Source organism: Martes martes (genome assembly GCF_963455335.1).
Source record: "Martes martes genome assembly, chromosome: X".
Classification (NCBI taxonomy): domain Eukaryota; kingdom Metazoa; phylum Chordata; class Mammalia; order Carnivora; family Mustelidae; genus Martes; species Martes martes.
In genome coordinates, this window is record NC_137897.1 from 109,377,500 (window position 1) to 109,390,251 (window position 12,752).

The following is a 12,752-nucleotide window of genomic DNA, read 5'->3' on the forward strand; positions in this document are numbered from 1 at the left end:
CAGCTCTGATGAAAATTCTGGTGATGGCCATCATGGGCTAGGTTGGACTACATGTCCATCCCTGAACTAGGAGAGGGTAACAGTCCGACCGGTCATACGAGCCGTATGGGCTGAATAGGGCAGAGGAGGTTCTTGAAGGGAAAGTCAGAAAGCTACCAAAAAAAAAAAAAATCCCTGTTGCTTGCTGTATGATCTTTTAACTTCAGTGAATTAAGTAAGGTGTATATAAATGACACTGAAACCTTAATCTGATTAATGCTGTTGGGCTGTGTCACCTACTGTAAAGTCAATTACTGTATGAAACCTAAAGACATTCCTTCCATAACCTATAACAGGAGATTGAGTATTGTGACTCAGGAAGATAAAGACTTCCGCTGTGACTTTTAAATGATTTTCGTAAAGTCCCAGATGAACCAACACACTTTGATCCTGATTTTTAGCTACCTCTCAAAGATAATATCCAACAACGAGAAAAAGAGTATCTTTATTTTATTTTAATTTTTTAAAAAAGATTTTATTTATTTATTTATTTGAGAAAGAGAGAGAGAAAGAGAGAAAGAGAGAAAGAGAGAGAGAGAGAGCGAGCACGCGCGCATAAGCTAAGGGCAGGGACAGGGGAAGAGGGAGAAGCAGACTCCCCGCTGAGCAGGCAGCCTGACACTGGACTAGATCCCAGGACCCTGGAATCATGACCTGAGCCAAAATCAAGAGTTGGGTGCTTAGCCAACTGAGCCACCCAGGAACCCCTTTATTTTACCTTTTTTTCTTTTTAAAGAGTATTTTGGGAGGGGACCTGGTTGGCTCAGTTGGTTAAGCATCTGACCTGATTTTGGCTCAGGTCATGATCCTAGGGTCGTGAGATCGAACCCCATGTCAGGCTCTGCACTCAGCATGGAGTCTGCTTAAGACTCTCTCTCCCTCTCTTCCTCTCCCTCCCTCTCTCCCTCTCAGAAAAAAACAATCTTAAAAAATTATTTTTAGTAAACCATTCAATGATCCCTGTATCATGCAGATGCTACGTGGTGAATTTCTGTGCACGGGCTTTGGAATCAGCGTGGGGATTCTTTCCGCATATATGCACTTGTTCTATGGGCAACTCCACCTTTTAGGATTCCTAGAGGCAGAATACGAAGACATCTGTCAACCAGCAGCAGTGCTATCATTTAGGCCCACTACCTTCCTCAAAGACTTCATGGCTGTGCCCTCCCAGGATGCACGCCTCCTCTCTGACCGCACAGAAAGAGAGGCTAAGCTGCCAGCCAGCGGTCTCCATCTAGGGACAGCGGAGCAGAGGGGTGAGCAGGGACTGCCAGTCCTTCATCATCCTGACCACTCTCTTTCTCCAATCAGACGGAAGCTGACCAAAACTATTGTGAAGAGAGAACCATGAGGGCAGCCACTTTTCCCCTACATGCCCCACCCCCAGGATATACCAAGAACAAGGCATCTGTAATCATGCTTAAAAATTAACCCAAACTCTCATATTATTTTTAACATCAAGGGGAACAATGGGATAACGATGACGGACTATCAGGCTCCACATATATGGTTAGAGCTGAGAAGAGGGTGCATTTAAGGAATCTGATGAGTTACTGCTAAAAAGGAGGCTGGTCTGTGTCTGAACTACTTGATAATGAGGCTGTCTCATGCACATACAGAAAACAGAAGATTGCAGGAGTGATATTTCTGGAAGAATAATCACTTACTCATCATTCCGCTGAGAAGAAAGGTGATCCGGGTCTGTTAATGGATTATGTTGCTTTCGTTTTTTAACTGTGAAATAAAACAGAGCTTATGGAAGCATCATTGAGAAGCCACACTTCTTCCTCAGAAAATAATGTCCTTCACATGTGCAAGTGTGTGCACATACATGCATGCGCAGGCGTGCGCACGCACGCACGCACGCACGCACACACACCCCATTCCCGTTAGCGTTAACCTTCACAGACTTAAAGTAACCAGAGGAAAGGCCAGTCTGGATTTCAAACATGGAAAAGGATTGAACCGTGTAATATTTTATCAAGAAATTCAAGCCTGTAACTATAACCATCACCATGCCAACACTACCAGGCACTGATGCCTTGAGGTCCTTGGTAGAGTTGACTCATGAAAAGGGGTTAGAATTAATTTAACACAGTTCGTTTCCTATATTATTTTCTAGTGTAAAGTTCATTCTCCAAAATAGTTTAAAGAACCCCCTGAATCTTGATCTTCTTCTAATTAGTTTAACAAACCCTTTCATTATAGTCTAAAGTAAGTATCAAACCCGTTCCTTGTACCAGTTATCACAAAGCCTGAGTCAATGAGCTGTCACTGTACTTGTTCTGAAATTACCTGTCATAAGTTCCTGTTGCTTCAGCAAAATACTTCTGATTTCTTTTAACCATGTCATCTTCACGTCTATGTTTGGAGCCTAAGGATTTTAAAAGGGGGGAGAGGGGAGGACATGTTTCCTTTGAAGAAGAAGCCTTTATAATGAAACAAACATCACTAGGTATACCAAGCCTGATCTACATCCTAAACAACCATAATCAAATTCTACTGTTTTGCTTTTTAAAACTCCTAAGAGGCAAGTAAGTAGCCATCTGTTAGATGAGATAATAGTCAAACCATTTTGGAGCTGCCCTTAAAAATTAATGCTAAGAGAAAAAGTGAAATATAATCTAACTTTTTTCTTTGTGGGAGGGTCCTTTTATTTTTGTTCTTTGTAGGAAGGTCCTTTTATTTTTTTTTAATTTATTTTATTGGGGGGATCCTTTTAAAACTGTAAAGGCTTTTATGTTTAATTTTGGTAAAATAAAACAAGTTCTCCTATTTCTGAAAAGAAAATCTGTTGCAATCCTGATACCTTCCAAGTCTGTAGGAGAGCAAGAAGTCTTATGTCTAAATCAAGCCAAGAAAATGTATCTCTATGGATTCACCTAATACAGAATTAAAGTGAAGAAAAAACACTGACGCCTGTCACAAGTCATGATACACTTATTGAGATGAAATTTTCTCATTCCTCTCCCCTTCTCTGAAACAGGTTGGACCGTACAGCACATCAGGCCAGGGCTTTGAGCCTGTTTTTATTTTTATTGTTTTCATCGCGATGAGTGTAGTCCTACGCATACTTTTTGGAGACAAGGCTCAAATGTGAACTGTCCCATCCCTGCGTCCCGCATTAGAATGCCAAGCACAAGAGGAACCCAGAACCATTCTCAATCAGGAACTCTAGAAACCTGATGGGGGCAGAGAAGCACCTGCCATGTTCTTGGCCATAAGCTAGAGTTGGTAAGTATCCTGGTGTAGTTGTAGAACCTCAAAGCCCTAGAAAGTCCCAGAGGCACCTCTCAAATCAGACACAACATGTGCTACTGGAAAACTGCTTCACAGCCTCACAAAGAATACTAAATTCTCTTTAAGTGACCTAGATGAAAGGAATGAGAATTTATTATAATAATGTGACCAACATTGTTTTTGTTTGCAAATTCAGACTCATGTGTCTTAATGCAGGTTGTGGTTTGCAGGTTGTGGTTTCTAGAATAATATTTCAATGACCCACCTGGACAATATAAACTTCTTCCTTGCCAGCATACCAGATTTCAAACTTGCGGTTATCTCCTTTTACGTACTCGGTGATGCCGACTTCATCCATCTGTAAGATTTTTGGTCAAAATCTTCATGAGCATTTTACTTGGAATATGAAATTACATTAAATCTACCCCCACCATCTTCTAAGTAAACCAGGATTTCTCACTTGGCAAAATACACATTTTATATTCAAGAATATGAAATGATAAATACAGTCATGGCCCTATTTAAATGTTCTCACTGAACCAGGCACTTAGAACAGAGATGACATGCTCCATCCCAGTGATCGAAACAAATGTCATAAATCCGAACATCCAACTAGTCCCCCTAAGATTAAATCCTACTATAAACTAACTGCACACAATTAAAACAAATTATCATGTCAAACACAGGTCTAAAAGTCATGAAACATCAATAAAATAGCTCATCCAAAATTAAGTTAAATGGTTATTTTTCAAAATCATTTGTCAGATAAGTTTATCTTATAGATGATTACTTATCTCGATAGAAGTTTTATAACTGAAAAACATGCAATTTATGGGGTGGGGGAAAACCAGCTGGGTACCCAAGACTCCCCTCTATTTCTACCGACCTCTCAGCTTCTCTAGAAAACAAGCGATCTCTCATAGGAGAGTGAGATCTTCTTGCAGCCAGTGAAATTTGTCTACACAATATCCCTTCCTTACCATGATTTTTCTTCCCCATATGACTGTGCAGAGCACAAACTCTTCCCTTTTCTTTCATCCTGCGCTGTTAATAGCTTGGTTAATTCCATTTCGAGCAATTTCCCTCCCTCGTACACACATTCTCCTCTAGTCCTCTTCTGCCTCCTCTTTTTGTTCAATTCCAGTCTAATTATCTAAAGGAATAGCTCACTCTCTGTTCCATTTACAAGTCCCCCAAACAGCCCTAACTAAGGCTGATAAGCACTAAAAAGTAGGGCTAGCAAAATCGCATTATACCAAGGGAAAGAAAAGGGATTGTACTGAGAAATGAAATGAGATCTACACACACAGGACTCTCTGACACCTACCCTGAATGTAGTCAGCAGCGACTTCTAGAAGCCCCACAGATACCTTCATATTCCGACTCAACCGCTCTAGCTAAACCTACTTTTTTGCTCAAGCATCAGGATTTAAGATGAATAATCATCTCATGTTCAATCTCTACTTCAATGACATTGAAATAGCGCAAGACGGATAGCGTGCAGGGCTCTGGACTCTGAGAAGCCTGGGTTGAACCTTCCTCACTGACCATTATGAGCTCCATGTTCTGGTGCAAAGCGCTTAACCTTTCTGAGCTGTGGTTTTCTCAACCACAAAATGGGAAGAATACCTATTTCACCGAGTTGATTAAAGGATTAAATAGCTTGCATTAAATGCCTAAATCATATAATGAGCTTTTTTAAGTATATGAGTTTGCTTTCTAAACTTTCCCTTATTTGAATTGCAAAACAGTTTTGTGGGTTTTCACTGTATACATAGACCATATCCTTATAGACTAAATGATCTTTTCTTGAGTTACCCTGGAAATCTAACCATGGTGTCTATCAGACAATGTTGTCCTGAGTTCCAAACAATTCGCTTACTTCTTCCACTGGAATACAATCCATTTGTATTTTGTGGATGTATATATTTTCTCAAATAACAAACTATAAAGGTTGTATTGAAAGGCTTTTAAGTCTCATTAAATGTGACTATACCATGAAATGTTCACTATACCATGAAATTTGCTCAGTTTTAGAATCCAGAGGCAGTTAAAGGTCTAATTATATGAGTATATACTATATAATACATATTATAATACAATAAAATAACAAGATAACAAGGCTGATTCTGCAGTCACATCCTAATTGTGGCATCTGCCTTATCTTTCACATTTTCATTGATATTCCTGGTAGCTATGTATATAAATGCTTTATTAGAAAGTATCTGATCTGCAGACATCACGGTGTGCCAAGGGTTGAGGGCTCCAACTTTTAACCAATTTTTTGTCCTTAAGGTAGTGTAAAGATGTCAAACACCTCGTTAAAAGTCACCCGGTAGGTCAAGAACTCTGCACTTATGGCCAAAAACTACCAATCTTAAGACTTCTATTTATAGCTCTGGAATAGAGTTTATTTACTTCTTGAGTTAGTATAATTTTAAAAAATTGATCTTGAATCACAGCAACAAAAAATATAGCTAAACTTAAGTGCTACGAAGCAGTGAGAAGCAAGAGAGTGGGTATATCCCAGTCATGCGGCTGTATCCAAAAAAGTTTCTGACACCAGAAAGAGGAGAAAGAAGAAGAAGATTATAACAGAACACAGTTTATGAATATCCAACCGGATGTGCATTAATATACATTAATATACATTTAATTAATATACATTTAACAAAACACACCAACTGAAGGACATACATCAAATCAGTTAGAATGGGTGCTACAGGGGTAGAGAGGAAAGGCAGCATGGAGATCAAGGAATGAAGGAAGGAATAAAAGAAGGAACCAACAAGACACAAGGCCCGGCGACATGGTGCCCTAACTGAGAGCAGGGAGTCTGGAACCATCGGCCTGGGTTTGACTCTGCTAGCTATGTGCTCTTGGACAAATCACTCACTTCTCTGGAACTTGGCTTTCCCATCTTCAAAATGGGATTCATAATACTTCCTACTTCATGTGAAGTTGCTGTGTGGGTTAAATGAGTTAACATTGCTATTTATAAACACTTAGAACAGTTTCTAGCAAATAGGAAGCACTGTGTGTATGTTTATTAAGTTAAAAAAAGAGATGATGATGATAAATGCATGAACTGAGGAATCTGAAGAATTCAAATCTCACCATCTGACTGTGACCTTAGGGCCTTTTCCTGGCATAGAAGTGGCCGACTTCAAATCCAGTCCTCAGGCCAGGATGACGCCAAGACAAGAGCCCCCGAGAAGGGACAGGGCAAGGGCTCAGCAGCAGACAACATTCTGCACCTGTCCTCTCTACCAAGGAGAAAACTCTGAAGCCAGTAACCCCACTGTTTATGTCACACACAGACTATTCTTGCTGGCCAGGATTTAATCCTGGAATCTCACAGTAGTAAAGCAAGAGGGTAAGCAGAGCGAGGCCTGAGAAATCGCCAAACTTCCATCTTTCTCTGTCGGCGGGATCACCATTTTCCTAGTACACCTGGTCTAAATCATTGCAGGCATCACTGAATAATCTTTTTTATTAAAAACACTAGGCGTGGGGCGCCTGGGTGGCTCAGGTCATGATGTCAGGGTCCTGATCAGCGGGGAGCCTGCTCTCCCTCTCCCTTTGCTGTTCACCCCATCCTCTTCCCCACCGCCCCTGCTTCTGCTCATGTGCACTGTCAAATAAATAAATAAAACCTTTGAACAAAATGCTAGTCATTATTGGGAAACCAAAGAAAGATCAGATTGATTTTTGTTCCTTCTGCTGTCAGATATTATTTCTTTCCTGTATCTAGTAAGTCGCCCAGCCCATCTGTCTACCTTCCACTGAAATGTTTCTTACAGCTATCCCACCGTTTCCATGGTAACCAATATACTTTGAAATCTCGTGACTTGCTTCCCTCATACCAGACCCTCTTTACTCTAATGTGCTTTAGAAACATTCTGCTGCCCATCATTGTGACAAATTAAAGCTAAAAAAAGAAAAGAAAGGAAGAAAATCGATACACAGCAGAGATACTACATCAGGTATTGACTAGGTCACCCCACAAGTACAAAGTTAACCAAGTGCATCTGGGTCCAGCTTGCCTATGGAGATCCCGTCTCTTTCCCAGAAACAGACCTGGAGACACCGAGAATCCAACGCCCGGCTGAGGTCAACTATAAAATCTTAGCTCTCGGTCAATGTTTATTAGAGACATAAAATAGACCAGTGGAGATTTGGGGGACAGGGAGGTGGGTTGCTAATAGCAGAGGAGCAACTGGGCATCGGTTGTCAAAACAACAAGTTTTAAGGAAACTCGACAGCGGGGCAAGTGGACGGTAGGAAGAAGTCCGAGACATAACTCTGGGCAGGAACTCTGTTACAAACAGCATGGGACTGTTGACCTTCTGGGGAGAATCCCAAGCAGGGCCTGCTTATCTGGTTGACTCCCGACACAACACCCCAGGACACACTGCTTGTCCTCTCCATCACAGTGAAAGAACATGGTCGGAAAAAATGAATCCAGGGATAGTGGTCGGGGAAGCGAGGTCATGGCTTTCTCTATGTGCCAATTTTTCTATAACCAATATTGTTTTGCTTTTACACTTCATTTTTTCAAAGATTTTTTTTGAAGGTCGTCTCTACACCCAACGTGGGGCTCAAACTCACATCCCTGAGGTCAAGAGCCACACACCTCACTGACGGAGCCAGCCAGGTGCCCCCAGATTGAAATTGAAATTTCCAATTGAAAACTTGAAAGATAAAATTAACTCGGTATAAAAAATGTCAAGTTTGCCGACTACACAGGCTTGTATGAAGTGGACTGCCAGTGACTCCCTCAAACAACGCTGACCTCATTTTAATACCAAACTAGTATTAGGACAAAACTAGTATTGGGACAAAAGTTTGGGTTATAGGAGAGAAGTTACAGGAAGGAAGAAGATGTGGACAGGACTCAGCTGTAGATGGCTTTGGACACCCAGGAGGAGAAGAGCTAAAGAACGAAGAAGTGATACCAAAAGAAAAGGGGGACTATGCTAAGCACAGTCGCCCACTTTTAAACTGCATGGAGGATAAAAAAAAAGAAACTGTCCTCCTCATGTGTCCCGTACAGTAAAGGCTTCCTGCTACCAAGACCATCAACTCTACCCAGCACCCCTGGTAAGAGAGCCTTCCTGAGAGAACCTTGGTCAGCTCCCACAGCTTCATACCGTGCTCTGCACTAGGACCCTTGGGAGCCACCTTGGGGAGTGCCTGGGATTGGAGTGACAGAGGAAAGGAAGGAGGTAAGGCTCTGCTCTCCCTCACTCTTATTTCGGAAGTTCTGTGTTACCGGATTTTAACACAAGACCTCTACTTAAACTTTTGTGGGCTGGAGGTGGATGAAGCAGGTGAAGGGGGTTCCAGGGTACACATTTTCAGTTATGAAACATGTAAGTCCTGGAGATGGGATGTACAGCATGGTGAATGTCGCTAACCATACTCCACTGCACACTGGAAAGTTGCTAGGACAGCGAGACTGAAAAAGTTGCCACAAGAAAAAATAACTCTATGTGTGGTGATGGATGTTAACTTGACTTACTGTGGGGATCGTTTTGCGATATATACAAATACCTCCTCATTATACTGCACACCTGAAATGAACCCAGTATTGTAAGTCAATGATACCTGAATAAAACGATTTCATTTAAGAAAAGGGGCGCACAACTAAAATATAAAACCCACTCATTTCACTTGCAAAGGTGTACCAACTTTTATATTTATACGTATGTGTGTATATATATATATATATGAAATAATATTATGTTACACAATTTTAATTGTCTTACTTTCAAACAGTGCTTAAAACTGTATGATGGGTATCTATCAGAGCCTTCTCCACTTTCAACGCGCCTCTTACAAAAAACGATGGCTTTTTCATACAAGAAGAGATGCCGCTGCATGGGTTTGAATCTAGCAAAATCCTTCATTTTTGTAGCGCCTTTCTTATGTCCAGTCCAAACACTGAATGCGCCCTGCATAATCATCTTGCCCAGTTCATTTAAGTTTCCCTACAAAGGAGAATCAACACGCATCAGTACAAGGTACAGCTCGGTTCACACCTCTGTCATTGGCGTGATACGGCTTAGCTTGAGCCACTAAGACCCTGAAACACAACTTGTACAGGTTTCAAAATTCTATTCCCTGTAACTGACTACATTAACACATGCCTTGTGTCACACAGGTACAAAAGTACGGCGGGAGCAAGAGACTGATTGGCGACTGACGTCTGCCAGACCAAGCATCCCCACCAGGCAGAGCTTACATTAAAGACTTGATTTGATGTTTGTTTGTTTTTTTGCCTCCACTAGGGCAAGCAGCAATCCTGGGACAATACATCTCTTTAGAAGACCCCAACCATTCCTTCAAGCAGGCTATCCGAAGGTTGGACTTGGGGGTAGGCTTCTAGGGACAAGGGGGAGATCACAAATCCATTGGCTGCTGATCTCAATAACACTGCTGACATTTGGACCTCCATTTTTCTGACCTTTTTCTCACTTGGTTCCAGGAGCCAAAGAAAGAGATCTTTACGTGCTTACCCCCAAAACCGCAATGATCATTAAAATTTACTCACAATATAGCCATTTATTGCAATCTGATGCATAGAGTCATTAACTGACTTCAGTAAATCCAGCATCGTGTCCAGTGCCTCCTTTAACTGTTCAAACCCTCGGCAGCCTTTGCTATATTTCAGCAGCTCCTGTAATTAGAAGTCAAGAATTAAACTTCATATCAGGCAGATAGTAATAGCTGGAGAAAACAAATACAATTTTGGCTAGCATGCTTTCAAGGAGGGATCCAAAGACGATGTCATTTTTGAGCAATATCTTTCATTTGCTATTTGTCACATTAATACTCTATTTTAAAAACCATGTCAAGGGGCACCTGGGTGGCTCAGTGGGTTAAAGCCTCTGCCTTCAGCTCAGGTCATGATCTCAGGGTCCTGGGATCGAGCCCCGCGGCAGGCTCTCTGCTCAGCGGGGAGCGTGCTTCCCTTTCTCTCCCTCTGCCTGCCTCTCTGCCTACTTGTGATCTCTGTCTGTCAAATAAATAAATAAAATCTTTAAAGACGAATAAAAACTGTGTCAAAATTTGGGAAGAAACGGAATAGTGCCTAAATAGTATCAAGTAAAGGGCACTCGGTGCTCTTGGAGCTGCAGAAAGGAGCTATTAGGACACACCACAGACTGACTTTTAAAACAATCACACTTTTTTTGGCCCTCCAAATGCAACAACTTGTTTTCTTCATTTTGCATAGACCACAGAACACTGTGAACACATATTCTAAAATATGCTCGTGGTGCTTATACATAACGTGATATTTCAGGAACCCTGTCACAGGACACAAGGGGTGTGCCATCTGGAGTTTTCATGGAGAAGGCACACGTGAAACGCAGTCACAAACTCTAAGAAATATTTGTTTAGTTCTTAACGATCAGAAAAGTTCTGCATTCGTTATGCCTACATCAACATAACTTGTGTGGCTAATTAAATAGCTTAAAAGACTCTAGAGATTCTCTGTTTCTATCTAGGCATTGGGCACTTGAATCGCCACAGTGAAGCGAGGAGGCATACTGTTAACTCCAGCCCTCCCACTCACCAAACCTCCCTGCGCCTCATGCTTCCTCACTAGCCACTTCCTTTTTAACGTCTTTGCCACATCTGACCCACGGAAGGAAGTAAAGAGAGAAAGAAATGCTTCACGTAATTACCTTTAACAGTAACTGATACTTAGTGATTCGTTGCACGGGTTTGAGTAAATAGGAATCCAGACCAAGTCTGTGTTTTAGTTTTCTTTGACATTCCTGTCATTAAAATATAATTATCAGTAAATTTAATCAAGACATGTACCTGTGAAAATGCCAAGTGTTCGCAGATTAAACCCCATGCACACAGATTTCTTACATCTCGAGGAGATTCTACTAGAAAAGCCGCTGTTATGTACCGTATGGAAATTCTAAGCGGCCGTAAATATAAAAAAAAAACTACTGTAAACATTATTTCAAGGATTTGAGAGGTAGAAAATGCTAAAATTTCAAATGCAAATACATTTTTACATAAAATGCACGTTGATGTGGAATGCTTGAAAGATGAGAAAATGATGAACATGACAAACAAAACATGACTAAAAGTATAGTGAAGAAAATTAACAAAAAGGTCAGCTTCGCAGGCCAAGGCCCAGAAAAGAAACAGCTTGTACCGAATAGAAGTCAAACTGGGTACGAGAGGGAGTTTGTTTGTTTTTTTTTAATATCACGAGAAAAATACAGCCCTCATCAACCGGTGCTATAGTTCATCTGATTATTGGTGCACTGCCATGATAAATGTAAGGGTCATGACTTTGGGTCCTGGGAACGCTGTAGGGTCCGTAACTACAGCAAGGTGGGGCCGATTAGGATGAAATGTGCATTTAAGAAGTACAGAATGCAAAGGGAGTGGGAAAGGATATACATGTGTTAAGATCTGGGACCTGCTTCTGGGTATGGATAAAACCCAATATACAATCTAATTCAAACAGTTAGGGGGCCCTGCGCTGGCTCTGGATCTGGGGAATATGAGTTCGAGCCCCACATGGGGTGCAGAGATTACTTAAAAGAATAAAATCTTTAAAAACAATTCGAACAGTTAGCAACTTACGGTTAAATGTAATGGACTGATACGTGCATTTAGCTCTCCTCACTCATGAAGCCCAACTAAAATGATTTTTAGAAGTCATTTTTACAAGGCAAAACCCAAAATTACAAAGATGGGAGAGGAAAAACTATCAATCGAATATGGAAACTGAAAAACAAACTGACAGGTGGTAAGTAAGGGAGTACACTACAGAAGACGACTCTAAAGATGGCAGAGGGAAACCCTAAGGAACAACTAACTCAATTTCCCCGTCCCCTCCACAGAGAGTCCAGAATTAAAGACATCAAGTACCCCCTGAAAGTGGGAGATGAAGGTGTGTTTGAAAGTCTGTTTAAGAGGTAGATACTGGCAGAGGGGGAGTGTGCGGGGATAAAAAAGAAGTAAGTCGAAACTAACAAGGGCCGGTGAGAGTGTAGAGCAATCAGGACACTCATACACTGGTGGAAGGGATGTAAAATGGTGCAGCAACTTTGGAAAAGAATCTAACCTTTCTCTAAAAAGTTACAGAGAGTTACCAAATGATCTAGCAATTTCATGCCCAGGCATATGGCCAAGAGAAATGAAAATACATGGTCACAGAAAGAATGTGTACACAAGAGGTGGAAAAGAACCAAATCACCATCAGCTGATGAATGGGTACACAGAATGTCAAATACCCATATGAAGAACTGAAACAGGCTACAACGTGGATGAACTACAAAAAAATGATGCTACATGAAATCAGTGAAACACAAAAAGTCACGTATTTTGATTCCATTTACAGGAAAGTTCAGAACAGGCAAGTCTCGAAAGACAGAAAGTAGCTTACTACTTGTAAGGGTTGGAGGAATGTCGGGGGTGATTACCAGAAGGTATGG

At 41.2% G+C, this 12,752-nt stretch overlaps 1 protein-coding gene across 1 annotated transcript in view; it reads right to left on the reverse strand.

Annotated features, from left to right (window-relative positions):
- Positions 1-12,752, reverse strand: part of MCF2 (MCF.2 cell line derived transforming sequence) — a gene marked incomplete at both ends in the record, with an annotated part of 75,517 nt that overhangs the window by 12,700 nt on the left and 50,065 nt on the right. Inside the window, 6 exons of the mRNA XM_080795582.1 lie at positions 1,707-1,773; positions 2,335-2,413; positions 3,545-3,637; positions 9,051-9,272; positions 9,836-9,961; positions 10,974-11,066. Coding sequence (XP_080651708.1) covers positions 1,707-1,773; positions 2,335-2,413; positions 3,545-3,637; positions 9,051-9,272; positions 9,836-9,961; positions 10,974-11,066 — 680 coding nt within the window. The remainder of the gene's footprint in view (positions 1-1,706; positions 1,774-2,334; positions 2,414-3,544; positions 3,638-9,050; positions 9,273-9,835; positions 9,962-10,973; positions 11,067-12,752) is intronic.